Source organism: Hippichthys cyanospilos, chromosome 12 (genome assembly GCF_059441005.1).
Source record: "Hippichthys cyanospilos isolate Australia breed blue-spotted pipefish chromosome 12, RoL_Hcya_1.0, whole genome shotgun sequence".
NCBI classification, from domain to species: Eukaryota; Metazoa; Chordata; class Actinopteri; order Syngnathiformes; family Syngnathidae; genus Hippichthys; species Hippichthys cyanospilos.
The window spans coordinates 12,889,171-12,916,201 of record NC_142380.1 but is presented as its reverse complement, the minus strand read 5'-3'; the positions used below and the strand labels follow the sequence as shown (position 1 = coordinate 12,916,201).

Genomic DNA, 27,031 nt, shown 5'->3' with positions numbered 1-27,031 from the left:
CGCGAAAAACTACATCACGTGACGTTTAGCGCGCCCTAGTCGTCCAATTGAAACATGTATGTAAATATCACAGCGTTTTTAGCCAATCAAGCTTAGGCTTTTCAACTACAGGAAGTCCTAGGTCCCACCGTGCCCAATGACATTTAGGAAAAAACCATTTAGACCAGATGATTTCGATTGATCGCTTTTATTCTACATTTTATGTATTTTAAAGTGTATGGCAGAGTCTTGGTTCACTGCTGTTTTTTTAAGTTTGTCATGGCATTGTTGTTGAATATAGTTTCACAAGTGTCCAACAGGGGGCAGAAAATAGCCCAAAATAACCCAACCGAAGTGACTTGTCTTTCTTACCTAAATTCTAATATTTGTTCTAATAAATCAAATTAGTTTATTCTAACAGTCTATCATATATATATATATATATATATATATATATATATATATATATATATATATATATATATATATATATATATATATATATATATATATATATATATATATATATATATATATATATATATATATATATATATATATATATATTTTTTTTAGTATTACTCATGGGTGTTCTGGTTCCAGTGGTTAACGGGGAAGTCAAATTCAATAGTCCGTTGCAATATGTTCTGTCTGCCTCAGCAGCTTCACCATCTTAAACAGTTTAGATTAGTTTATATTAGTTTCAGCAATCTTGATTTGTACAGTATTGCATTTGTAGAACATCCACTCGTTTTCAATCAGTCTCAGAGGGCTGCCAATTTGCCTTTTACTGCTTTGATGTTCTCAAAATTACAGAAACAAAACCCTAAAAAACCTTGTAATCGATCACAACAAAATGTCATTTCTCATTGATTCCATTAAAGTGCCAATGTCTTGTTTAAGTGAAACTTTGCAAATGGTTTTGTAATAAGCTCATTTTTCGAAGAAATAGGCCAGACAATGGTCTGTTCAAGTGACCAAATGAGTCAAGAATATAATGTTATGAACATCATATATGATTTATTGAGCATTTATTGAACATTTTGTTTACTGCACTGTAAATTGTGACAGAAGCAAAACGGATGAACAAACCTATGCTATTGCTCTTGTGTTGCTCTTGTTTTGCTCTTGTATATGTTTTGTTTGTTTCATTTATACATCATTAAATTCGATAGTAGACCTTTTCCACAGATACAAAACATCTCATATTAATTAGCAATTCTCACACAAAGGGACCATGTTTTGATTATTTGTTTTGAGAAAGGAATGCAATTTTGACACCAAAACTGTTTGGGGAAAGATGCACATTTTTGTAAGGGATTTGTTGTGTTCTATTCCACCTTACAGAATTTTGGGGACAAAAACACACAATGAGTCAAACCATCTGAGAAGGATTTTTGCAGTTATGTGGTAGCGACACAATATAGTAGCGACAATATAGAAGTATTTGTGAAGTGTTTTGGGAGCATTATGAACTTTAGCGAATGAGTTGTATTGTTGCGCTGTAGGACTGTTTGACCAAATGCTCATTTTGTTCTAAGTTTAAAGAAATAAGTTTAAAGAAATTAGCCAGATGGAGAAAAACTGTCAAGCATTTCTGCATGAGAATCATTGCCAGTATAGAAAACACTTGATGTTAAATTGTATCTGCTAAGTGTGGCTAAGTTTTAGGTTTTAGGCAATTTCCTTCTCACAAAGAATTTTTTTCAATAGCTCAGTTTTTGTGTTTTGTTGTTGTTGTTTTTCTGCTTGAAGAAACAGTCACCATTCAAAATCTGTCTCCTTGGTTTACTCGTGTTTGGGTTTACTTAGTTTGCTTTGAATCTATGCAATGAAAAATATGGAAAAAGTAAATATTCTTTGGATGGATGGATGATTACATACATACATATGTAATGTCCTTGTTCAAGGGCACAACAATAATAATGCATCACTTTTAAATAGTGCTTTTCTAGACACCCAAAGGCACTTTACAATATCTATATATACATTATTCATGCACTCACACTTCAGTGGTGGCAAACTACATTGTGCAGCCGCAGTTACTCTGGGGAAGGCTGATGGAGGCGTGGCTGTCATATTTCACCTATGGCCCCTCGACCAACCACCGTAGGTAAGGTGGATTGCCCAAGGACACATGACTCAGACAGTAGGATTTGAACAGGCGAACCTTCGGTAACTGAATGACTTTCTCTACTGCCTGAACCACGGCCACCCCAACTCATTCATTCATTCATTCATTCATACATACATACATACATACATACATACATACATACATACACACACACACACACACACACACACGCATACACACATACACACATACACACATACACACATACATACATACATACATACATACACACACACACACACACACACACACACACACACGCACAAACACACACACACACACACACACATACATACATACATACATACATACATACATACATACATACATACATACTTACATACATACATTGCAAACAGTGCATTTCAGTATTGCCCATGGAGTGTCCCGGCATCTCTCCTAACAGCCATTCCTGATTGCCATATTTTTTTAGCCTTTTGTCGGTCTCCCAACTAATTTGCTGCCAAGTTAAGTCTCCACAGTGACTTGAATCCCTTCTGCTCCTGATCAATTGTCCTCAGATATCCTCCACAGAGGTACTTCCTATACAACTGTTTTCAGCTGACTACTTGTTTACACACCCCACTTTACAATGAGCACAGGAACACCGGGCTCCTGCATAAGAAATCTGACTAAGGCTGGGTTCATTCTCAGGACCATCTGCGAGATTAAACGCTTTATTATTTCATTCAGCTCTCCCGTGGCGCTTCCCATATCCTTGCCATGTTTCCATCCACACATGGCGGTCATTATGAACACCGTCAGGAGGCAATTGGTTTCACCTGTCGTATTGTATTAATCCACCAGGAACAAAGCAGGAAGTTGTTGCACGCCATTTGGATGAAGCCCCGTCTCTCTCAGCCTCTTTATTTTTCTTTTTGTCTTGACCTCTGGTTTTCCCACGATTGTTCAGTCGCAGGAAACCCAAGACAAACCGTGTCTGAATATGAGGGAACCTGACCACCTGTCGGCAAACGCTTTGAAACATAACACACACACACGAGCAAACACACAATTACATGCCCCTTCGGAACACTCGCATCCTGAAAGTCAGCATTAAGAGTGATCAGCTACCCTCGGTAGTGAAACTATAACTGAGAAACTATTTTTTCTTACTTGAGAACAGACTCATCCAATTTCAAGTCTGAAAAAATTTCTAAGGGCAAAATAGTGCCAATTAAGTGATAAACCATGATAACATCACCTTGTGTAATTAAATGAAAATTTGTTGAGTGCAAGGATTGTATCGAATCGTTTTAAAAGTTTAGTCACGTGTTATACATAATATATACAAAATGGAGAACCTCGGAACACATTTATCAGACAACATAAGGACAGGACGGGAAATACAATTGTGCACATGGAAGGAAATGAAAGACAGTCACTTATGTTTGTTTATGTTCCAGGACACGTATTTTTTTTCAAATGGCCCATGCTTGCCGGATGTGTTGAATTCAAATTGGGCATTTTTGACAAACGTAACGGGACAATACATCTATACATATCCCACAAAGATATTTGAACATATCCCCCAAAGATATTGTGCAGTATATTTATCTTTTTTTAAATAACAGATTAACAATTGAACAGTTATGTGGAGTTTTAGGATTAGCTTCAGATGTAAGTTTTACCCGAATAACCAACTAAAGTAGAACATTTTTTACTGCTCCCTGGAAGGTGAAATTCCTGCTATGTTTGGGCCTAGTGGTTCTTAATCTGGGTTCGTGTCAACCAGTCCAGGGTGTCCCCCGCCTTCTGCCTGAAGACAGCTGGTATTATCACTAGCAAGCCAACAACCCTATTGAGGATAAGTGGCTATGGAAAATGGATGGATGGATGGCTATTAAGGACTAATATGACAATATTCTTGCTTCAACATCTGTCCAAGTGTAATGCCAACTCCCTGAGAGGAAGAAACAACAATAAACAGGACAACTGCAGATAGGATCACAGATTTCCCACAGGATTAACACGTTTTGCAAATTAAAAATATACGCGACGATTTGGTAATAATAACTTATGAAGAGGTCATCCTGTTAGACTTTCAACAATCCAATAAATTAAACCACAACTCGTAAAAACAAACACAGAAATCTAATCTCCGTTCTAATTAAGTACTATGTTGTTCCGTTTATTGCTTCAGTCTTTTTCTCACCAAATGCTGGAAGGAAAAAAAAATGCAGATTAATTAAAATGATCACTACCGCTTTTTTGCCTTCTCATACAGCAAAAATCCAATACTTAGCCTGCACTTTATTTGCACCATTCATTTTATTTCTTATTTGTGACCAGCAAGTCAATACAGAGGGTCCAATATGTAGATCATGAATTGGTTGTTTGGGTCATCAAGGAACCATCACCTTGATTTATATTGCTTACATGTTTTGTACATCGCTGTGATTTCTTAAACATTAAACATCCTTTAATGTCTCCTCCATGCAGTCACATTTGCTTTATTGCTGCTGCTCGAGCGTTGTAGAGTGTAGCGCTGCTTGCTTGTTTGATTGTTTTAGCTGCTTGTTTTTCCTAAAATGAGTTGCAGGAAGTCTTTCCTGTTTTGAATGCCCTATGAATAGAAGGAGATGATGTGTTGCTGTGTGAGAAAGAGAGGCCTTAGGTTAAGGTAGGAGTTTCCATCATATCCCATTTAGACACGCAAAAGTTGGAGATTGTAAAGGAGACAAAGTCTTCTTTTCGTCTGTGACACCTTCAACAAAGTTTCATCATCTGTCTCCCAACATCCATCTTCATCTCCAACACTGTCTTTGATCCAGGAAATGGGGCACGGTAAACTTCCAGCTTCTGTTTCGTTCACTTCCGTGTGGAAGTGGTGATGTGCGCAGTGCTCCGAGTGTGTCAATCTGTGTGTATATGTGTACATGTGTGATAACATATTCCCACGAGCACTAAATAGAATACCAGATGAATCCAATATTTGCCAGCAATAGAGTTGCATGTTCAAGCGTTGACCTACAGAGCAACATACGAAATACTGAGCAGTGGATTCTTCCAGATAAAACGCGAGCCATTAGCTCAGAAATGTTCAAAATGGACCTTTTCCCACTAAGAAGAAATCAATCAATCAATCAATCAATCAATCAATCAATCAATCAATCAATCAATCAATCAATCTATCTATCTATCTATCTATCTATCTATCTATCTATCTATCTATCTCAGAACCAAAATCTTAATGTCACTGTATTAATACAATGAACTTAGAGGTGCAATCTACTAAGAACAATAAAAAAATAATGAAAGAAAAAGATACACTCTATAGAATAAAGCAATTTAGATGAGATAGAGCGATAAGTGAGCAAAAGAATATTAATCCTAATTTTGAAACAGAGTACTGAAATGCAACGGATTGGGGAACATTCACAGTCGAAATATTGCACATTCTGCGATATTGCACGTTGTTATTTTTTTATTATTTTTTTAATTGCATAAGCCTTCTCGAAAAGAAATATCAGTCCGTTCGCCGATCTGTCAAACACATGTTGAAATGAGGCAACTACTGACTGCATGAGCCTTCTCAAAAAGATACCCAATATAAGAGATGAAACTGGAAACAGAAAATATTGTGTAAGGTCACTCTTAATTTTGATGACAAATAATGGATGTAGGAAAGTAACCAAAAAAAACATTATTTCAGCATAACATAACATAACATAACATAACATGGCCAGTTTGGGCTGTAAAATGAACAGAAAAAAAAGCATCATAACTCAAAAAAAGCAACATTTTTTTGATTCAACAAAAAGATACTGTACTTTACTGGAAATTCATTTTCAAGGCCAACTTTTCACTAACAAAAAAAAAATCTGGACTGTTTGCTTAAATAATAACTGTGATGACGTTTCAAAACGTTTTTTGGGAAGGCATATTGTTACCTAACAATTTTGGTTGAATTTCAAATTTTTAGTCCTTTAGCTGCATTTGAGAGCTGTATAATAATGCACACACAAGAATATTATTGTGTCTTAAAAGATGAAAAAAAAAAACACAGCCTGAACCCTTATTGCACTCTGGGCTGTCACGTAACAAAATAATTATCATACACACAAACATGTCCACACATATAGTATATTCACCCACACACAAAAAGGCTGATTCACCTGCTTTCACACGTCATTGTTTACAGGAATTTTATTCTATTCATGCTTTGAATCAGTGCTTTCAAATGTTTGGATTCACTTGGTTGATCCTGAAGTAAAACTGTACAAGGGTGTTAAGATTAAGAACACGCCTTACGACACACCTATTGCAACATTTTTCCCATAAGTACCAGTGAACCATAATCTTTCACATTACAAACAGGTGACTGGATTCTCATGTTAATTAACGGCATTGGTTGTCGTGGTGGGTGGTTACACCTCATTTCACCTGTGCTTTTCATTTCATGACATTTATAAAAGAAATAAAACATAACATAAAAACAAATATAAAAGTTTTCTCCGAATGAAATGGAGCAGCTGGACAAGTCTTTTCCAGTCTCCCGTCCTTTTTAATCATTATATATATATATATATATATATATATATATATATATATATATATATATATATATATATATATATATATATATATATATATATATATATATATATATATATTCAAATTTATTTATGAGGTATTTAAAATGGCATTTGGGTTGCTCACTTTGTAATTAAGTCAATGTAATCATGAAATAAACAGTATTGAAAAAGACACAAGACACTTTCACAAGTTTTAATCCATATTTATTCTAAACCACAATAATACAGTGAAGGCACAGCAGCAATGACAGGATATCCACAAGGACGCTATTTACAAGAGAATTGAGAGAAGCCCGCCAGCAGACTGCTCCGGAAGTTCTTAGATGATTTCTATTATTATTTTAGACCCAGATGAACGAATAAGCAAACACTAGCTAGAGTGTAAACTGGACGACTCAGACTCTGTGGTCGTAGAAGCCCCGTTGCGTCGTTTCGGTAAAACCTTCAAACTGGATGCCCGGCTCAGCGTCAAAGCTCTGCGAGCCGAATTCTTAAAACTTGCCCCCAGGAAGGCATAGAGCAGCGGGTTTAAGCAACAATGAGCGAATGCCATGGGTTCAGCCACCGCCAGCCACACACCCAGGACGGCCTCCAGGCTGCAGCCGCGCGGCAGAACCTCCAAACGCAGCATGGCGTCCACAAAGATGCCTGCTCCGTAGGGCAGCCAGCACACGAAAAAGCAGAGCACCAGCGCGATGGTGGTCCTCACCGCTCGCCGCTTCTGCCTTTGGCCCCCGAGAGGGCCCCGGGTCAGCCTGGTGACAATGACGCAGTAACACACCGAAAGCACCAGACCCGGGATCACGAGGCCCACAAGGACCAGCTGCAGATGAAAGACGGCCACCCAGAGAGGAGCCTTTTCCGCCGGGTAAAATCTTTGGCACAGGGTGCTTCCCTCGCCTCCTTCTTGGGTTCGGGCAAATATCAAGTCAGGGACGGCTAGCAAAGCAGCGGGCAGCCAGGCACCTGCGGCCAGGGATAACCCAAACACCGATTAGGAACTGACGGAGCCCAAAAAGAAATAGAAAGGTGACACTCACCCACATAGACCAATCTGTATGCCAGCATCTGTCTCAGGCCACCCGTGTTGGTTTCCGTGGCTCGGACCACTGCCAGATAGCGATCCAGACTGATAAAGGCCAGGATGAGGACGCTGCCGTACAAGTTGACCGTATAGATCACATGCACGCCGATGCAGGCGGCCCCGCCGAAGCGCCAGTCGGCCAGCGCTGCGTCCACCGCCCAGAACGGGAGCGCCAGGACGAAAAGGAGATCGGCGGCTGAGAGGTGCAGTCGGTACCGGTCAGTCAGGCTGGATTTGGACCTGAAAAACGAAATGTTATTCAATTGGTTCGTGTCATAATAATCGGCAGTCAGAGCAGGGGTTCTCTTTCATTCTATTCTAAATTTTCCAAGGGCAAACCGTCCGACTCTCTCACCTCCGCTGGCAGCCCAACACAAAGACCACCAGGCCGTTTCCAGTGATGCCCAGAAGGAAGATGAGGGCATACACCACAGGTAAAAAGACCTGCTGAAAGTCAGAGGTCATCACATGCTCCACCTCACAAGGCTCCTCCAGATCCACCCCGATATCACCGGAACCAGAGCCAGAACTGGTGTCATTGTATTCGTAGTCAAAGAGGATATGCTGGAATACAACAGTGAGGATTAAAAGTGCATCGGCTACGAAAGAATAATTTTGCTCTAAAATTACTTGGACTAAGCTTACCTCATAGTACGACATGATGGACTCTCTTGTCTCTGCGGAGTGGGCTTGGAACTCAAGTGGATGAATTATATAGTTCTGATGCTGCTCCTCCCTCAACCACTCCAACCCATCTGTGTTCCTGCCCGAATGCTTTTCCTGTTTTCGAGGTGTCAGGTGCTGATACCGCCGCTATCACAGGATGCCGTCCTGTGTGCGCACGCCGCTTGAATTGTTTTGGCCCTGGGACCCCGGCTTTGTGATCACCAAGGTCTATTGGCAATCGGAAAGCACGCAGAAGAGGTACGGACAATGCATGTGCGTGTATACGAGGGGGAAGTGCTCTCAGTGGAGCGAGCACCATTTTGTGTCACTGGGGATGACGATGGTGGTATGGATGTTCCAAGGTTGCCATAAAGTGTTATATGATAACCCATTAGACATTTTTAATTAATATTGCATTTGTGGAATAAGAATTAGGTAGCAAAATGCGCCTGTTTTTTGTCTATTTTACTGTAGGGGCGGCTATTTTGGTTGGTCAACCAATCACGGTTGAAAATGTCACCCAGGGAAGACAAAGTCCAACCTGGGGACTCATACAAACAAATAAACATGACTAAACAAAACTCAGAATCGAAGTGGACCCTGATTGGCTGCGACCCGATCCCTGAACTTTTTCAGTCAACAGCAGGTAAAATGGATGCCCCCTTACAATGGATAAAATTGATCAATTTTGATGATTAATTAATAAACCATACACCATATTAATTAGTGCTGTCAAGAGGTTAACAATTGAGATTCATTCATTAAAATCTGTAATGAATTGATATATCTTCTCATTTTAATCTCACTAACAAGTTTCTGAGGTTTTTCTCAGCTTAGGTGTTCTCGAGTTTAGTTTGGCAAAGAACCTTTCTGTTGCTCGCTAAATTAGCATTTTTTTTTGCTATCCTTAGCTGTCGCGGCTGGGTGCTTTGCACTTATGTGATAGGCTGAACTCAAGATGGATTTGTGGTTCGCAAACTCTTACAAAGGATGCATATCACTCTAATGTCATCAAAGGTGTAGACGGGTAAAGCATAAAGTTAGAAACTTAAAATGAAATTAACACTATTCACAAAAAAATGCTTAAGATTTGACAAATTAATTGAATGCAACTAATCAGTTAATGTGACACCCCTAATATTAATCAGAGCAGCTTTTAACTATTGGAGGTGAATAGAACATATTAATATTTTTTTTTACTTGACCCACTATATCCTTTAAAGCATTCACAGGTTATTCCACCAGCTTCTCTGTTCTATTCCTCCCACATTTTAAATTCCATTCCAGATGAATTATTTCCCAGCCTTTCGTTTCAGTTTTTCAGCAATCCCTCACAATTTCTGTAGAAATTTCATTCTACACATGACAACTTGCATAATGTGATATCATACATGAAATCAGAAAATGACATTCCTAAAGACAATTATTTAAGTTTGTAACGTTGCTAATCGATGTTTGTTGTAGAATGTGGAAACGAGATGACTATTGTTTATATTGTTTATTTTGACCCTCTGTAAAATCAAACATCTCTCAGCATGAAATATTGTGAATGCTACAAAAATAAACGTGATAGCAGATGAAATACCTCATTCCTTAATTGATCATGATTGTTTGAACAGGGCAGACATTTGTGATGCATTATTGGGTCTAAGATTGTACAAGTGGTTTGAATGCTGTGTGCTATGATACAGAAATGGTCATTGTGCCCAAGTGTATCCAACCTCAGCAGCCTTTTTTTACACCAAACATTTCTGTGCACTCTGCAGACAAGCTTCCTGTCTCAGTTGTGATTGTCCATCCTCAAACACTAATCCAATAAACAAACAGTAAACCAACTCCCAAATCCAAAGTGTTACACTTTCCAAAGAGTGCCAGTCCCTTATCTCAACATCCTCTCTTTTCCTCCAGGTTCACTGGTATCAGCTTTAAAAATCTCAGTAATAACATTACTGAGAAAAACATGTTGACTGACACCCCCACTGAAAAGTTGTAAAACAAGGTGGGACTATTTGGTTTTATGAATGCTAAAAAAAAAAAAGTTCTGAACATAAATGATAAAATACTGTGTACAGAAATTAAACTTAATTTGCAATTTTATTTTCCTTGTTGTGATGTCACTATTGTATTAATTATTCTGGCCAAAGGACATGTTCTATTCAAGACACGTGCATGCAAAATCATACTCTATAATGGCATGGCAAAAAACAAACAAAAAAAAACAACAACTGAGTTTAGCCTAGATTACGGTAAATATCTCCAAACAAAGCAAAATAAGCTTCTTGTAAAAAAATAAAAAGATAGGAAAGATATGCTGTACATAGGAAGGCTGGCCGCTATTTTTATTTTTCTAAAATATTAAACACAAAAATGAGACTGTTCTCGCTCACGGTAGCGTTTGTGCAGCTATAACAGAAACAAAAGAAAACTTTGATCCAAATTTATTTGGAGAACAATCAACAATGACTTTAAAAAGAAAAAACAAACAATATAGACCTAGAGTAGACCCATTTCAAATGGGATTTTAATTTAGAATTCAATTTATTAAGTTTCTTGGACAATCATACTCCTGTTGCCACGTAACTGGCTCAGCAGGTCTTGGAAGGTGGTCTTCTTCCTTGGTGCTTTGGCCTTGGGTGGGATGTCCCTCGGCGTGGTGGGTTTCAAGGTGGAATGAAAGGGATTTTTAGGGGACACAATTGAGTTGGTTTCATCTGCGCTTTCTTCACTGCGAAGTTCCTCAACATCTGAATATGCATGGGCCGAGAAAAAAATGTCCATATCCTTATTGTTGCCCCTGCTGTACTGGGCCGACAAGTCTTGGACTGCCGCCTTCTTCTTTTTTGCTGTTTGCTTGTGTGGGATGCATCTTGGCTTGGTGGGTTTCAAGGTCAAATTTAAAGGACTTGAGACGGTTTCATCTGCACTTATTCCACTGTGAAATTCGGCACCATCGAAACATGCATCGGCCGAGGAAAAACGATTTTTACCCTTACTGTTGCCCCTTTTGTTCCGGACTGGCAAGTCTTGGACTGCCGCCGCCTTCTTTTTTGCTTTGGGCTTGGATGGGATGTCCCTAGGCTTAGTGGGTTTCAAGGTCATATTTAAGGGAATTTCAAGGGACACATTTGAGTGGGTTTCATTTGAGCTTTCTCCATCATGAAATTCCTCAACGTCGAAATTGGCGCAAGATGAGGAAAAACTGTTCTTTTTCTTACTGTTTTGCCTGTTGTACTGCGAGGAACTGATGGCAGGAAGACACCTCTGCTTGGCAATTTGAGAAGCCTCATCTTTTGCCTTTTTCCTCTTCCTTTCCTTTCTTACTGGAACTTTGCGAGGCTGACTGAAGTTCCTGACACACAAACACATGCATCATTTTTCACAGAAAACAAGTCCATTAACAGCCTGTATTTTCTTTTTTATAGACAATGTGCTTTCTGGGGTTGGAGGATTACCTTTGAAGGAAAACATGCGGTCTTGAGCACACGTTTTTATGCTCATTCTGCTTTGCTTTTTTCTTCCTCTTCAAACGTTTCTGAGCAAGGAGCACGCTTTTGGAAAGCTTCCTGACAAAACAAAATCAAGTGTCTGCATTTACGCACTGCTCACAGGCCACTTGCAGAATTCCGCAATAGGTTTGACTCACCCTGGGTGAGGTCGCCTACTTGGCTGCCACTTTTTGAGCAAGACCCACTGATCGCACGTTAAGGAAGTGGGATCTGAAATATAGACGACAACAATATGGGACAACAGTATAGGACAGCTTGCTTGTTCTTTACATAAAATGGGCACAAAATATCAGCTGGAGAAAGGCATAAGAAAGACACCCGCATCATTTAAGGAATGTCTGAACCTGGGGGATATAATGTTGGGGGGGCTGTAAACAACTCCTGGGAAATTTATTCAAGAACCGATCGAAACATCTTCCAAAGGTTTTCACAATGACTACAATCACTTCGTGAGTTTATTGTGGGGCAAGTTTAAAGCAGTACAATGATTGCACTACCAAAAATGGCGCTTTTGGTGCATTCCATGTTTTCTTTTGTGGCTGTTCATTACTTGAAACACCATTAATGGCACCAGATATTAAAATGAGGATTTGAAGAAAAACAATGGGATGTCTTCATTTTTTTCATGATTGAAAGAGGGGTTATCTGACCTTATTCTGATAACTGTAGATATTTTATGTAGAAGAAAAACCAAAGCTCCTCACAAAGATAATTTAAAGAGACTGGCAACTTAGCACCAAATATCCATTTCAAGTGTTGGATGTAACCCCTGGGAAATCTTTTCTCAATCAAGTACCCTTTAACCAATGAAAATCATTTTTATGGATAGATACCTTCGATAGCTATGGTTTAGAAACTTACCATTATCCAAGAGCTTATCTTTGATGGGAGTTTTTAACTTCTTGGCCCTCTGGTAGAGTTTCTGACAGGATAGGCATTGGCCTGTGGATGGTCTCCCTTTTTTGTTAGGAGCCTTGACCTTCACAGGGGAAGAAGCAGTGCTAGAGCAACATTGCTCATCTGAATAATCTAATCCTCGATCATCCACTTGTACACTACTCCCTTCTTCAGCGTCCTGCTCCATATGACCGTCAATGATATCAAAGAGGTCATGGACATGATTGTCCTCCTTATTAATAATGCAGTCATCAAATTCCCTCCATCTTCTATTAGGCTTCTTCCTTCGTTGAATTTCATCTTCACTTGAGTTGAGACTTTGGTCAAGCTGCTTCTCTGATGCCGTTTTCAAAATGGAAGAGTTTCTTGTCTTCATGGTGACTCTCCACTTCAGGCTATACACTAAAGAGCTGCAAACAAGGAAATATAACTTGTAGCCATCAAAAAAGACACACTATAGATACTCCGCATTTAAAGGTACACTTCGACACCTTTCAAGTATAACCTGTTGTTCTGTTGATTTGTTGTATGATGCAAAGCAGCCTGGTCCATGTCTAGTGTCATCTGGAGTTCTGTTGAATTGAGAAAAACAAAATTAAGACAGTATATCATCAAATATGTGTAGCTCAGTTCAATTCACATTTGTATGCATCTTTTCTTATCTAATGCCGATGTTGAAAGGTATGAATGAAGTAGGGACTTAGAAATCATGATGCAAGTGCATGCCCCCAGGCCGCCAATCGATGATGTCAGCGCTTTTTAACTCCTTGTCACACTTCTGATGCAAAAATGCGTTTTTTTGGGTTCTGGCTCTGCATGTTAGGTCGTGGAATCACCACTACGTCGAACAATTTATGTATTTGAATTAGACCTGGGCGATATATTGATTTGTAGATTAATTCAATTTTCCTTCTAAGGACAATTTTACGAATAATACATTCGATACTTTCCTCCCATTTGCTGCGGCGCGTTTCACGCCCATGTGCTTCCATAGCTTCCGCATTCCTCTAGTTTACTTCACACTCAGACCAAACAGAAAGGTTAGTGCACCATGGCTACGGCTAAAGAAAGCACTCATTTAAGGATATTGGGGTAGCAACTCAAACTCCTACCCAACTGTGTAAAATGGCAAGCTTTGAGAGAAAAATGTATTCAAAACAAAGGGAACCAATACTTCAGGTCTTGCATAGCATATATCTGATTGGAATCCCCTTATTGCTAATGTATAGCTGGTATACAAAAACAATGGCAGTAGTACCATAGTACCGTATCCAAATAGATGTGTTTGTATCCTAAGTGATATAAGGTGCAATGCTGATCTTCAACAAAGTTGAAAAAATTAAGTTGGCACTTTAGCAATCTCATACAATGTTATAGTATGCTACGTTTGTTTACCAAAGTATTGTTTGGAAGGCAGACGTATTGCACTTAAATTCTGAGGCAGTTATATATGTTAAATGTTAGCCAAGTTATGAACAAAACTTGATTTCCATTGTCAGTGTCACTTTCATTAAAAAAAAAAAAAAAACAACTATTCAGCGACATTTAAGTTTAATGCAAATTTCACACCGATAATTCAGCTCTTGGGCTACCCAGTGCCCCCAAATATCATATGCATATGTGTTTTATAACTCATAAATTATCTTCTGACAAAGTTTCATCACAATCCATCAAAGCCCAAAAGCTATTTTATAGCTCCCCCAATATCCTTAAGTGAGTGAGATGGGGAAACAGAAAAATAATCACCGGCAAATTTAGCTCCAGAACCTTAATCTAAAAATTCACAAAGAAAAAAATACGGCAAAACGTGTTTGTACTCGGTGCTTAAAGAACACGCAGAAAGTCTGTGGCAGAAAACTTTGCTAAACATCTTTGCCAGACCAGGAAGACCACCACCGGACCTCGGACACGTAAAACCACTCCCTTCCCTTCAAACACATCAAACAGGGGGTGTCCAAACCCAGTCTTCGAGAGCCGCTATCCGCCAATTTTTATATACATTTTCGTCCACCAAGACACTTAATTCAGATGATCGGGCTTCTGCTGAGAAGCTGTTCATTGGAATCATTTGTGTTAGAGGACGGAGAAAAACATGCAGGCTGTCAGCACTCGAGGAGAGTTTGGACACCCCAGCCTCGAACCAGCTCCATTGTCAACACACACACCAAAATGAATATAGTCCACTTTTGATAAATGAGGTATCGTTACGCATGATTTTAGTAAGCTTTGTCTTCTGAAGGTGGAAAAAAAATCACAATGTAATATGCGTGTGCTTTCTTTCATTTCCAAATACCTACCGAGAGGAAAGAAGCAACCGCTCTGACCAACTCTATATCAAAACAAAGTAGATAGCGACCAACTTACTGCATTTCAGACGACTCAGAGCCTGCATATGTTAGTATAGCTGGACTCGACATCAAAAGTTAAGCGAGTATTTTAGACATTACGCTATAATACGCTGACTCAAACAATTATTTTCTGCTTCTTCTTTTACTTGTTCGTGTTCTTATTTGGCGCGGCTAGCAAATCAACGCACATGTACATTATCGCCACCTGGCGGACTGTTGCTTTACTTCCAGTCTCAAAATATTTTAAGAGTTAGAAAAAATCTTCTTATTTATTTGATGAACCAAAATATGAAGAGCGGCGTACATACTCCGGTTGAATGAGGATGAGTTTATGCACGAGCTGTTTCAATGATATTTAAATGTTTAGTGCGGTGAACATTAAGACTCACGAAGACATGAGGGTTGGCGAGATTTTTTTATTCCGATCGCTTTTTGCGTCTGTCGCAATAAGATGACGTCACCCTACTGCACTTGCGGGACGTCATTTCTCAGCTGAGGTATTCTGTCTATTTATAAAATTTATTTGTTTTTGTCAAAATACCACATTAATTGCTCCAAATTTATCAAAACGAAACCATGTTTTAATGTGTTTTGTAACGAGGTTGAACAATACATTCTTTAAATTAGTAATACAGACAAAAAAAGGCTAAAAAAAAAACAATAGAGATTTGTGGAAAAATTAAACGTATTTATAAAAAGCTTGTACCCCTAGAAGAGTTTTTTTAAATTTAGTTTTCTTTATTGTTTTTTCTGTCTCTTCTTTCCTATATTATTTTGGATGTATTGTCTCTGTATTATTCTTTGATATGTTTTACTAATATTTGCTTGTTCAGAGTTATTGTTTTATACATTTTGTACTTTGTATTGAAGTTATTGGAATTAAAACAAATATTCATTAATAATTTATGTGATTTTGGGGAAACAATGTAGAATACAATTTAACAAGTTTATAACGCCTGCATAGACTTTGACAATAAAAGAACAACTGCATCACCTAGTGTTGTGAATTTGAAATTACAAATCACATGTCAACGCAAAGCCTGTTCGTCGGGGCATTCCATAGCGTTGAACTGAAAAACAGAAGAGCACATCTGAACAACCTCTCAGCCCCCTCCCCCTAAAAAATAAATAAACAAAAAAGAGATGGACATTTCAGAGCGCAAGTTCTTTATATTTAAGGTAAACCATTCACACTCAGTAAGTAAATGACTGATTATGCCTTATCGAACTACTCCCTCATCTCACATGGAGGACTTTGAACACGCGCGCGCGCACAGAACACACTCAGGAAGCAACACACGGGAAGCTGTGGCCTCAGCAAAACACTTCCTTGTTTTTCTTTTCAGGAAAAGACAACCATGAGGGGGGTATTAGTGTGCACGCTCTTGCTGCTTAATATAGCCGGTACAGTGGTTAAGGCCAGAGGATCTGAAGGAAGGGACGACATCCCCGGAGGTCACACCGGTTCTTATGTGGGGAAACTGCTAGTGATACCAATGGATGGAAGCCACTGGGTGGGTATGAAGGCCATTTCTCAAGAAATGGGTCGGCGAGGACACCATGTCACTGTTGTGATGCCTGAGATCACTATACTGATCGGTCCAGGGGAGCACTATGAGACACTGACTTACCCTCTTCCATTTGACAAGGCGTTTGTTGACTTTGTGATGTCCAAGAACGTAGATGTGCTGCAAAAATCTACGCAGCCTTTCATAGAGAGAATTCAAGAGAAATTCTCACAAATGCAAAGAATTATGGATTTGCTTCACACCACTGCAGAGAGCCTTCTGTTCAATTCCAGTCTTATTTCACATCTGGCTCAGCAGGTTAGTGCCATTTAACAAAACCTCAATTTGGGTTATTGCATTTTTTTCATTTGTTAAGTCTCTGCTGAAACACATTATTGGGCTCATGCACTATGCATAAAAAGTTAGCAATACAGTATTGGGCTTTTGGGTAAAAATTCAAGAATAACCAAAATTACGTTATTAACTTAACAAATGGATTCAATATGACCAATGAACTTTTAAACGGCCGGTGCAAGTAATTTTCCACTTGCAAGCTTGTGTGATTGCACAACTTGCTTATTCCTAACACGTATGAGCAATGTTGTTATAGTAATGTCAGAGAAATCTCAGAAAAGAAGACTAGGACAAGCCTAGCTGCTTAAACAGCAAAAAGAGTAACTCAGACCAGCCAAGATTGACTTTTCTACGCCGGCGTAGGGAAAAAAGGCTTGGGCAAATGTAACTCGTGGGTCTTCCAACGCCAGTTTTTCCACTTGCCCAGCCGTTCCCCCCGGCTTTTATTGAATAGAAGCATAGCAGATTACAAGACACAACAAAAGAGCCAGCCGGGCGCCACCGGCAGTTGGGCCAAGGTCCCGGCTAATACTTTCGTGCGTCAACAGCTCTATCTAAGGACAGGGTCAAGATGAACTAGGATTGCATAAATGGGTAACAATGAACTAAGAACATAATGATAACAACCTAATATATGATTCCCTTCACAAGTAACCTGTGCATTGTCCCAAGGGGTCACTAGCGAGTCCGTTGTGTATGATTTGTTTTGCTTGAACGGAACCATTGTTTCCTGGTTCAATTAAAATGAGCATTTAACATTCCCTTTCATCGTGCTGTTCTTATGTATTGATGTCACTCGCCACTGCAGGGCGCCAAAGAGATGATTAAGAGAAGTATTGCTATCGACAGTCAAGATACTTTATTAGAGAACAGCAACTGGGGCAAATAGGTCCCTAAACTCTGAACAGTTGGCTGTATTAAAAAAAAAGGAAAAAAAAAGGCAAAATTAAGTTGTTGGACAAAAAAATGAAAAATTGTCACTCATTTTATGAGTGTGTATTTATTAGCCATATTAATTAAAGTTCAATGGTGAGAACACTGCAACTAGTTTATAATTTTTTTCTATATGGATAATGCTGAACTACTTTTCATTTTGCAGAGATTTGATGCTGTCCTGACAGACCCCATGGTGCCTACAGGCTCTTTAATAGCTCGGAAACTAGGTGAATGCTGCAGCACTTGGAAATGTGTCATCCATCCATTTTCTATAACATTTGTCCTCAGTAAGGTCAGGTGTAAGCTGCTGTGTTTTGGTTGGGCACACCCTGAACTGGTTTCAACCCAAACACGCGGCAAAATACAAACAATCAGTCATACTCTTTTTCACCCCCATGGACATTTTTGAGTCTATGGAGGAAAAAAAAATAACCCGACATGCATGTTTTGACAATGTGGGAGGAACCTAAGTATCTGCAGATAGCCAATGCAAGGACAGGGCAATGACATGATGGTGTTTATTTTTCAGAGCTATTTTTTGTCATGCTCATGTTTCTGTATGACTTTCAGGTATCCCCACAGTTAATTTACTGAGGGGGATTCCATGTTTTTTGGACATGCAGTCTGCAGGGTGTCCATCGCCGCCTTCCTATGTGCCTCGCTTCTTCACTGGCCTCACAGATAAAATGGACTTTAAACAAAGAGTCCTCAACACTTTGGTAAATACTGACATACATAAGCAAACAAATGCAATAAAAAATGATCATGTTTTAATTGTTCACACAGTGTTTAATGTATGAATATCATACAAAACACCTGTTAATTCAGTGTTATGTTATGACTTAAAAATGCCATAAATTGTAGAGTTACATTTTAGTAATCGAGAGTGTGAAGAAATATTTTGTAACCAAAGTTGTCATCAAAATAGGAAACGGTTTATGGCAGGGCGATATAAGTACGTCTAATTGATTGACTGATTATTAATTGATTAGTTTGCCATTTTTACAATCATTAAATAAATAAGGACCCTCAAAAAAGGCTGAATTTAGCTATATTTAACATATAGTGCCTAATCGTTAGTAAGAGACCAACCCAACCCTGAAGTAGTGAAATAAACTGCCCAACATAAAATTTATCACTTTGGGAATGTCACGTGACCCAACTCAGAAAACAGGTGAGCCGTGATTGGCTGTTACTTGAGCCCTGAGCAAATATGATCTCTTTTACATGCGACAGCCAGAGACAAAATGACCGCCCCCAGACATGGTTTGCCCCTGCTGCTTAGTTCATATTCCACAAACACAAAATTAATCATAAAGCTGTGTTTAGACAAATGCGGGACGCATAGAATTTATTGGAAAGAAAACTTTTAATTGGCATCTCATTTAAGTCTCTTTCAACAAAAGATGGTGAACTGATAATTCTCATCTGGGATAGCTTCCAAAGGTCATTGGCTTTCAATTATTCTCATTACCAAGACCCCCAGGGATCAGTGAACCCAGAAATGTAACACCCCAGGTTTTCAGAGCAGCAGTGGTCTGTAGCTAGTCAATCCCAAATTAAATTTACATTTCAGAAAGGTTAAACGAGATTAGTCTAGTCCTGGTTTTATTATGGGGAACTGGTCTTATGTGCTTGGTTTTTGATGGAAAAATGTACTAGTTATCTCATTTAAACATAATTTGTATAAGCCATGTATTTGCTCAAAGTGTATTAAAAAGGTGACTGTAAGGAATATCGATGGAATGTATTATGTATATAACAGACAGCTGCAGTATTGGTACGACCAGTTTTAACTACTTCTGTTCAAAAAAGTGGAAAATCTTTGACTTGTTAAGCAAGCTGTGAAGATCTATTTAACAAAAGTGAATGGATTATTTCCAATTGAAACACCACACCGTGCTTGAGAAACTAACGTAAGGCAGAAAAGGAGAGGCTCTCTTCAGAACAGGTTTGACCTGTATAAAAAAAAAAAAAACTAAAAACAAATTGTTTTATATACATTCTAATGTAGTTTAATGGGCAAAATTGCTCTTTCAGCAATGCACTACCCCCAAGTCAGCCCCTTTTGCCCAAGTAATGGCAATACAGTATTTTCTGAGACAACTTTTCAACGTGGGACTTTATGAACTGCATTTTCAAGAATTAATGGCTTGAATTGGTGAGGAAATTGAAGATGTTTCCAAACTTATGACAGGTAAAGTATGTTTAATGTGTTATGAAAGCAGTGCAGTTTTTTTTCTCTTCTTTTAAACGGAATCAAATGAAATGTCAAATTCAAGCTGGTATACTGTCTTGTATCCTTCAGGTGAGCGCGCTGGAGCCGTTGCTCTGCAGACTCATCTATTGGCGTTTTGACCGAATTGCCTCGCAGTTCCTGGAAGAAGATGTGAGTGTAGCAGAGGTGCTTTCAGACTCTGCAATCTGGCTGCACAGGTAACATGTGCAAAGGTCATATGTTAAAACATGAACAGAACTTTGAGGGGAGGGAAAAACAAGGTGCGTATCTGAGAGCTAGCCTTCTTTTTGTAATCTATTATCCCACCAAGTCTTTATACTGGGGAAAAAGATATAAAAATGCTGTTGGCAGTGTTATAAATTGTCTCTTGAGCATTTTTATTTTAGATATTAAAGGTTGTTTTTGTACTCAATGCAAAATATTCTTTGCTTAGGCAAAAGAAGTTGACACAATTGCTGAAGATTCATTGATATATTGGTTACATTTATTTGCCACTCATGCAATAGCTCTGGGTCCCTGGCATGGGACACGCCCTGCATTTTGGAAACCTCTGCTCTAAACAAATGTCTTGGAACAGGATTGACTTCACACTGGAGTTCCCACGGCCATTAATGCCTAATATGGTGCCAGTCGGGGGCATCAACTGCAACGTGAGGAATCCCCTGCCTGAAGTAAGGCACATGTATGTTTATAGATGAGTTTATCTTCAATGCAGTAAACTATGGAAGTTAATGCATATTGTGTCTTTGTCAAAGGACTTGGAGCCGTGGGTGTCTGGAAAACATGGATTTGTTGTATTCACACTTGGCACAGCATTGAAAAATATGCCAAATGACATAACCCAGGTCTTCCTTAAAGCATTCCGACAGATCCCACAGAAGGTACTGTCATTGTGGTCAGGAATATTGTACCAAAATATGAATATTAATTTAACAAAAAATATCTTGGTAGGCACTGCAGCATACTGAGTGATGTTTTTGAGCTGTGCTCTTTCTATCTATACGAGAATCGAACAATATCAAATTGTTTTTCTTCATTAGGTGATATGGAGATATTCTGGGGTTGTTCCTGATAATACACCAGAAAATGTAAAGATGATGAGCTGGGTGCCCCAAAATGACTTACTTGGTAAATAAAGTCCTAACTATAATTACAATGCTGTGAAAAGGTATCATGCCACGATCCGAAAAGATTCCATAAGTGAGAAAAAAAAAAGTCTGGAAAATGTTATAAAGCCATTTCCATTTATCCTTGGGGGGTGTGCGTTTTAATATTGGCTCAATGATATTAAACCTTTGCAAGTGATATTAAAAAAGAAAAAAACCTCAGGAAGGGGGCAAATATGTTTTACAGCACTGTATAGAAATTAGATGGCAAAGTTTTTCTCTTGAGTCTATTTTGTTATTGCCCTACCAACATTTAGCTCATCCTGGTGCCCGGGCCTTCATCACTCATGCTGGCTCTCATGGTCTCTTCGAGGGCCTTTGTCATGGCGTTCCCATGGTGATGGTACCGATTGGTGGGGACCAGCCTGACAATGCTCAAAGAATGCTGAGTAGAGGAGTGGGAGTGCTTTTGGATATTTCATCTATCACTGCAGAAGATCTGCTGAAAGGACTGAATGAGGTCATTAATGACACTCGGTAAGTTTCTTGCTGTTTAATCAATGTAAAAAACATTGCCTGAAAGGTTTGAAGAGGAATCAAGCTAAACATCGTTTTTTTAGGTACAAAGAGAACATGAAGAGGCTGTCAGCATTACACAGAGATCGTCCCATAGATCCACTGGACCTTTCAGTGTACTGGACTGAGTTTGTGATGCGCCATAAAGGGGCCAAACATCTTAAAGCAGCTGTTCATAACCTCAACTGGATCCAGTATTTCTGTCTGGATGTAATAGCGCTACTTTCTACAATTGTGCTTGTTTTTATGATCTTGATGACTAAATGTTTAAAATTCTGCTGTCAGAAACTGAGCAGAAAAAGAAAGCAAGACTAGAGAAGCATCTGAAATATCTGATTAATGACAAACAAAAAATGCACAGGTAAAGCCATGTGGTGGTCAAAAACATTTAATAAATGAATCAACTCAGGGGACATGAGTGGAGACTATAGTGTACATTAGTGGGAACCCTTCTTTGGGGGGTACAGAGCATATTCAACAGCCAGAGCAACAGTAAATGCAGCAAAACCCCACTTGAATCCTCTCAGCAGTACATCAGAGAAAGTCACAGCACGTGCAAAGCCACCCGAGTACCTCCATGCCTCATTCCTAAACCATGAGACATAGACAAGGTGGTGAAAGCGATCACAACACTAACAAATTTGTCTCCTAGTATTATGAAATGTCAGAGCTAAGTCAGAGTAAATGCTCACCGGGCCCATGGGTCCTTGAGGCCCCTGGCCGCCAACCTTTGCTGTGTAAACTCCAGCGGAGTGCCCTCAGTCTTCCACTGCCGCCAGTCTGGCATGGACAGCTTGCTGTGTCCATGGTCACCTCCCATACTGAGGAGTGCATAAATAACTTTTAGCACCATTGAAGAGACAACCATCCCTCAAAGTACGGCAAACAAATAGTCAGATAGGTAGATAGGTAGATAGATAGATAGATATAGATAGATAGATAGATATAGATCTATCTATCTATTTTTCTATCGTTCTTCTTTAAGACAAGTAAATATAAGTAAGTCAGTATGACTTCGATTTACTTAAGTAACCTTTCAAAACATGTCAGCAACAGCTAAGACCGTGTCGCGGGTGTTTTGAGTTTTGTGAAAACTGACCAATCTGACACAAAGTTAATACCACAACGGTTTGTGTGTAAAGGTTTGTGGCAATTCAATACTCAAAATAAAAGGATGGAACTTAATCATAGGCTTTAAATCCACTAAAATAACATTAGCTAAGGCTAGCATTGCACGCTAATTTGAGAATATCCGTGCAATATTTTTCTAGGGTACTAAACGATCTTTTTTTCAGTTAAAAAAAAACAAACCAAAACAAAACATTGTCACTATACAACACCGCATAGAACAATAGGTACAATTATAACAAAAGTAATAACAAAAACACACTGTACCTGGATCCTGTGTTGTGACCTCTGGCGTTGCGTTGTTACGACAATTTCTGTTGCTGTGCGGCAGAAAGTATGGCATGTGGTTTGGGACAAAACAACCAATTGAATACGTCAATCCTGATTATGCTTAAATTTTATTTGCACTTGTTTAGTCTGGACATTTATTGTAATTTTTTTGTTTGAGTGAAGTCTGTCAATTATACCTTTTCATTGTTTTTATGCTATGCTTATCTAGAATTCTGACTGTTTGTACATATTTGTGTATTGTTCAATGTTTAGTTGTTCTACTGCTCTGTTGACAAGTAATTGTCATCGCCAATTGTAAAATGATTGTGTCAATAAAAATGCTTTTGTGAATGAATTACCGTACTGTCTAGCGTAAATTTACCGTATCGCCATGAAACACAATGAAAATAATTTAGAGATACCTGTCATCCTAGAAAAGAAAGTACAGCAATAATGAAGTCAGTGGCAATTAGTTTGAATTTGTAGCGTTCCGGGCACAATATAGAATGTAGACATATACGATCGTAGTGACACAATTAACATGTACAACATGCAGATTATTATAGTAATTGTCACATATAAATTATTCACATTCAAATTTTCTAGTATAACACCAGAAGGCCCAAAACATTTACATTGTGTCTGGTGTACATCAAATCAGCCCGCATTATATTTGATGACCACGTGGATACGTGGTACCAAAGTGGGACAGATGAATCAGAGCTTGCTTTGGGGATTGAGTAGGTCCTTTAGTGCATCCAGGTTCTCCCCCTCTGGAGCTTCAGGCCATGCACTATGATCTAGACAACACACACACACACACACACACACACACACACACACACAAGACAGTACAGTAAAACCACAATTGTATATATGGAAACCTGCTGTCCTGTGACCAAATTCAACATACTGGGGATCTCCCATATGGAGTGGTACAGACTCTGCCCAGCATCAACCCTCAGTGTGGCTCCAGAGATGTAAGAGGCAGCAGGAGAAAGCAGGAAACAAACTGCAGAGGAGATCTAACCATACAAACAAAATTAAAGATGAAAAGCAGCACAAATGGATATTTGTCAAAAGTGACACAAAAGAGCAGAGACTCATTTGTCGAGCTGATTTTGCGGTTCATATCAGAAATCAATACGTTTGTCTTGTAAATAGTAGGATAGCACGATATGAATGTTAAGGTTTCTTGAAATTGTCACAAATCACACCTCTTCTGGTACTCCCAGTCTTTTTGCAGGACTAAAAGGGACAGACATCTTGAAAAGTGTCGGTCCATATTCCTTGTAGTTCTCCATTGCAGTTTTAGAGAAAATTGTGCCCTGCAACCAAACAGATATCAGCTTCAAGCCAACCACAATATCAAACATTTATGAGAATAGAGTTGTTCATACTGGGGCAACAGCGTTGATCCGGACTCCTGAGGCAGCCCACTCAATGGCTAAGCTCTTTGTTAAGTTATCCACCGCTGCCCTAGCTGCACCAGTGTGTCTGGCAATAAAATAAGGGCGGTTCAGAATTATTCCACATTATTACATTACTACGGGGCCATCTACTGTACTTCTATCAAAATATAAGAGATGATTCCAAGCACAATCCAAGGGCTTTATTAGAGTTTTGCGTGACTACTTACGCCATGCCCGGAAAGCCTTTCCACATGTCAGCAATGATGTTAACGATTGCACCTCCATGCTGCTTCATCCATGTAGTATACACTGCGCAGTGCAATTGTCAATACGGTCATGTATTATCATCAATTATGGTGTGTGGATCGAAGTAAATGCCTCACCCTCCTTGCAACAGTGAAAGGTGCCAGTCAGGTTTGTGTCAACCACAGCTTTCCATCCTTTAGAAGACATGTGCTCTGCTGGACTGCTAAATTGACCGCCGCCATTGTTCACCAGAAAGTCTATGCGACCATACTGCTTTAGCACTGAAGATACAAGGGCCTTTACCTGTAGTGGAAAAACACAAGCATTGTGCATCACTAATATCAACCTACAGTATCTAGATAGAAGGCTCTTAAGTTGAAGGATTTTGCACCTCATCTTCGTTGCGGATGTTACAAGGTAGAGGGGTGACGCATGCATTGCTGGAAGCTGGAATTTTTTGTCTCATCTCTTGGGCGGCCGCTTCCAGTCTTTCTGATTTTCGGCTAGATATCACCACATTGCAACCTGAGGACAAGTTTGGTAGTGATGACCAACTGTAATGCGATGAATGAAGTTAAAACTCAATTAACACCTAAAATACCACTAATATTTGTTTGTATTACTATTACAGTATGTTATTACAATTAAAGAGCAGATGGGACTTTTAAAGTATATTTTAAATTCTCACGTACCCCTGAGGTACACGTGAAAACCACTGCTGTAGCTATCCCTGCGTACTGGTGAGGGAATTGCAATACTTTTGAAAATAGCATTTGCGCAATTGTGAAGCACTGTCGTGCTCTCTTGATCACGTACATATTAACGAACACTGAAATCCACAGAATCAATTTGGTAGACAGTGTTCTGCAGTTCAAAGTCCGCCAACAGTTTTAAGGAGTTCGGCTACTGGACGAGCGGAAAAAAGATAAACTTTGACGACTCACCCAATTCAACAAGTTCCGTTGATATCGCTTTCCCAATGCCAGTCGCTCCACCAGTCACTATTGCAACTTTATGGTTGAACAAACCTGGACGGAAAACACTGTGCGTCGCCATGTTGCTTTTTAGGAGGAACCTACTAGCGAAGCCTACGGGACTGTGGCAGTACTACAACCATTCAGCACTTGGGGTTACAGTTGCCATCCATCCTTTTATTATAGCCGCTTATCCTCACTAGGGTAGCATGCTTGTTGGTGCCTATTCCATTAGTCCTCGGCCAGTAGACGGTGACTCTTGCCAGAAAATAGCAGGTCACGCAGAGACAACCAACTATTCACGCACCCAATAATAGTCCAAGACACCTGCCATGCATGTTTTTGTGTATAAATATGGAACAGCAATATGGTAAAAAGAGAATATGGTGTCATTTTTACTTTTGCTGAACCCCAAATTTGGGGTTTTCTTGTTTGTCACATCCATTTATTTGAACTTCTAATTATTTTTTCCTCTTCCTAATATTTAACCTTATACGATTATTGAACTTGAGCATTGAAACACGTTTTGTTTTTGAGTCAGTATGAAAGGAGAAGACTTTATATGAACATCTGTTTTGGTTGACAATTGCTCATTTTTTGCCCCTCAGTCATGTCATACGTGTGTTGGTTAACCCTGTCTAAAAGGAAAGAAAAATGAAACATCCACTCAAAATTCTGCTAAGCAGTTTGACATTTACATGGCACAAATATACAAATATTGTATTTTTTTCCCGCAGCGAAACCTATAAATTTGCACCAGATACTGCCACCTTTGTAATAACTAACCCAGCCAAGAAAAGATAAACATGGACTCCCACTACACACTTAAGGGGAACATAAGCCCTAAAGACCAACTGGCAGATTCAATTCATAACCATGTTTAAAACAACCAATCATGACGATTGATCGTTAGCAGTGAATGTCAAATGAGAAGGGCGTTTCTAAATGCAATCACTCTGCCCCCCCAATAAAAAGATCCTTGTGGATTAATCAAAGCAATTATGTTTATACTTACGCAAAAAAAGCATTATCAGAACTAATGGAACCATAGCTCAATGTTTGCCTTCAATCCACTGGCGCTTGGCAGCATATTTTGATTCTTAAATGAGAAAAAAAAAATCATGGAC

At 39.1% G+C, this 27,031-nt stretch overlaps 4 protein-coding genes across 10 annotated transcripts; 1 reads left to right on the top strand and 3 right to left on the bottom strand.

The window, feature by feature from the left end:
* Positions 1-6,842: 6,842 nt before the first annotated feature.
* LOC148414938 (C-X-C chemokine receptor type 4-like) lies at positions 6,843-8,596 on the bottom strand. The gene is made up of 4 exons (XM_088428883.1): positions 8,384-8,596; positions 8,094-8,302; positions 7,695-7,978; positions 6,843-7,620 (listed from the first exon to the last, which is right to left on the bottom strand). Exons 1-4 carry the CDS (start codon positions 8,396-8,398, stop codon positions 7,025-7,027), a joined length of 1,104 nt encoding a protein of 367 aa, XP_088285009.1. The 5' UTR covers positions 8,399-8,596; the 3' UTR covers positions 6,843-7,024.
* Positions 8,486-22,287, top strand: LOC148414936 (UDP-glucuronosyltransferase 1A1-like). Of its 3 annotated transcripts, XM_088428881.1 has the most exons (11): positions 8,486-8,662; positions 8,879-9,050; positions 16,502-16,981; positions 18,117-18,180; positions 18,524-18,672; positions 20,262-20,389; positions 20,770-20,863; positions 20,948-21,073; positions 21,233-21,320; positions 21,616-21,835; positions 21,919-22,287. In XM_088428881.1, the coding sequence occupies exons 3-11, from the start codon at positions 16,514-16,516 to the stop codon at positions 22,187-22,189; spliced, it is 1,608 nt and encodes a 535-aa protein (XP_088285007.1). In that variant the 5' UTR covers positions 8,486-8,662; positions 8,879-9,050; positions 16,502-16,513; the 3' UTR covers positions 22,190-22,287. The 3 variants fall into 3 exon arrangements, with proteins under 3 accessions (XP_088285007.1, XP_088285008.1, XP_088285006.1); XM_088428882.1 differs by lacking the exon at positions 8,879-9,050; XM_088428880.1 differs by lacking the exons at positions 8,486-8,662; positions 8,879-9,050 and adding an exon at positions 16,230-16,334.
* Positions 9,888-15,318, bottom strand: LOC148414937 (uncharacterized). Of its 4 annotated transcripts, none has more exons than XM_088428624.1 (6): positions 15,172-15,318; positions 13,313-13,379; positions 12,772-13,217; positions 12,048-12,120; positions 11,857-11,967; positions 9,888-11,753 (listed from the first exon to the last, which is right to left on the bottom strand). In XM_088428624.1, exons 1-6 carry the CDS (start codon positions 15,197-15,199, stop codon positions 10,946-10,948), a joined length of 1,533 nt encoding a protein of 510 aa, XP_088284750.1. In that variant the 5' UTR covers positions 15,200-15,318; the 3' UTR covers positions 9,888-10,945. The 4 variants fall into 4 exon arrangements, with proteins under 4 accessions (XP_088284750.1, XP_088284749.1, XP_088284752.1 ...); XM_088428623.1 differs by having other exon boundaries at positions 13,299-13,379; positions 15,172-15,261; XM_088428626.1 differs by lacking the exon at positions 15,172-15,318 and adding an exon at positions 15,105-15,169 and having other exon boundaries at positions 13,299-13,379.
* On the bottom strand, positions 22,247-26,006 carry pecr (peroxisomal trans-2-enoyl-CoA reductase). Of its 2 annotated transcripts, XM_088428886.1 has the most exons (10): positions 25,875-26,006; positions 25,322-25,455; positions 25,068-25,233; positions 24,912-24,993; positions 24,673-24,769; positions 24,490-24,600; positions 24,186-24,297; positions 23,994-24,072; positions 22,567-22,695; positions 22,247-22,462 (listed from the first exon to the last, which is right to left on the bottom strand). In XM_088428886.1, the coding sequence occupies exons 1-10, from the start codon at positions 25,984-25,986 to the stop codon at positions 22,312-22,314; spliced, it is 1,173 nt and encodes a 390-aa protein (XP_088285012.1). In that variant the 5' UTR covers positions 25,987-26,006; the 3' UTR covers positions 22,247-22,311. The 2 variants fall into 2 exon arrangements, with proteins under 2 accessions (XP_088285012.1, XP_088285011.1); XM_088428885.1 differs by lacking the exons at positions 23,994-24,072; positions 24,186-24,297; positions 24,490-24,600; ... (3 more) ...; positions 25,322-25,455; positions 25,875-26,006 and adding an exon at positions 23,270-23,969.
* Between the last annotated feature and the right edge of the window lie 1,025 nt (positions 26,007-27,031).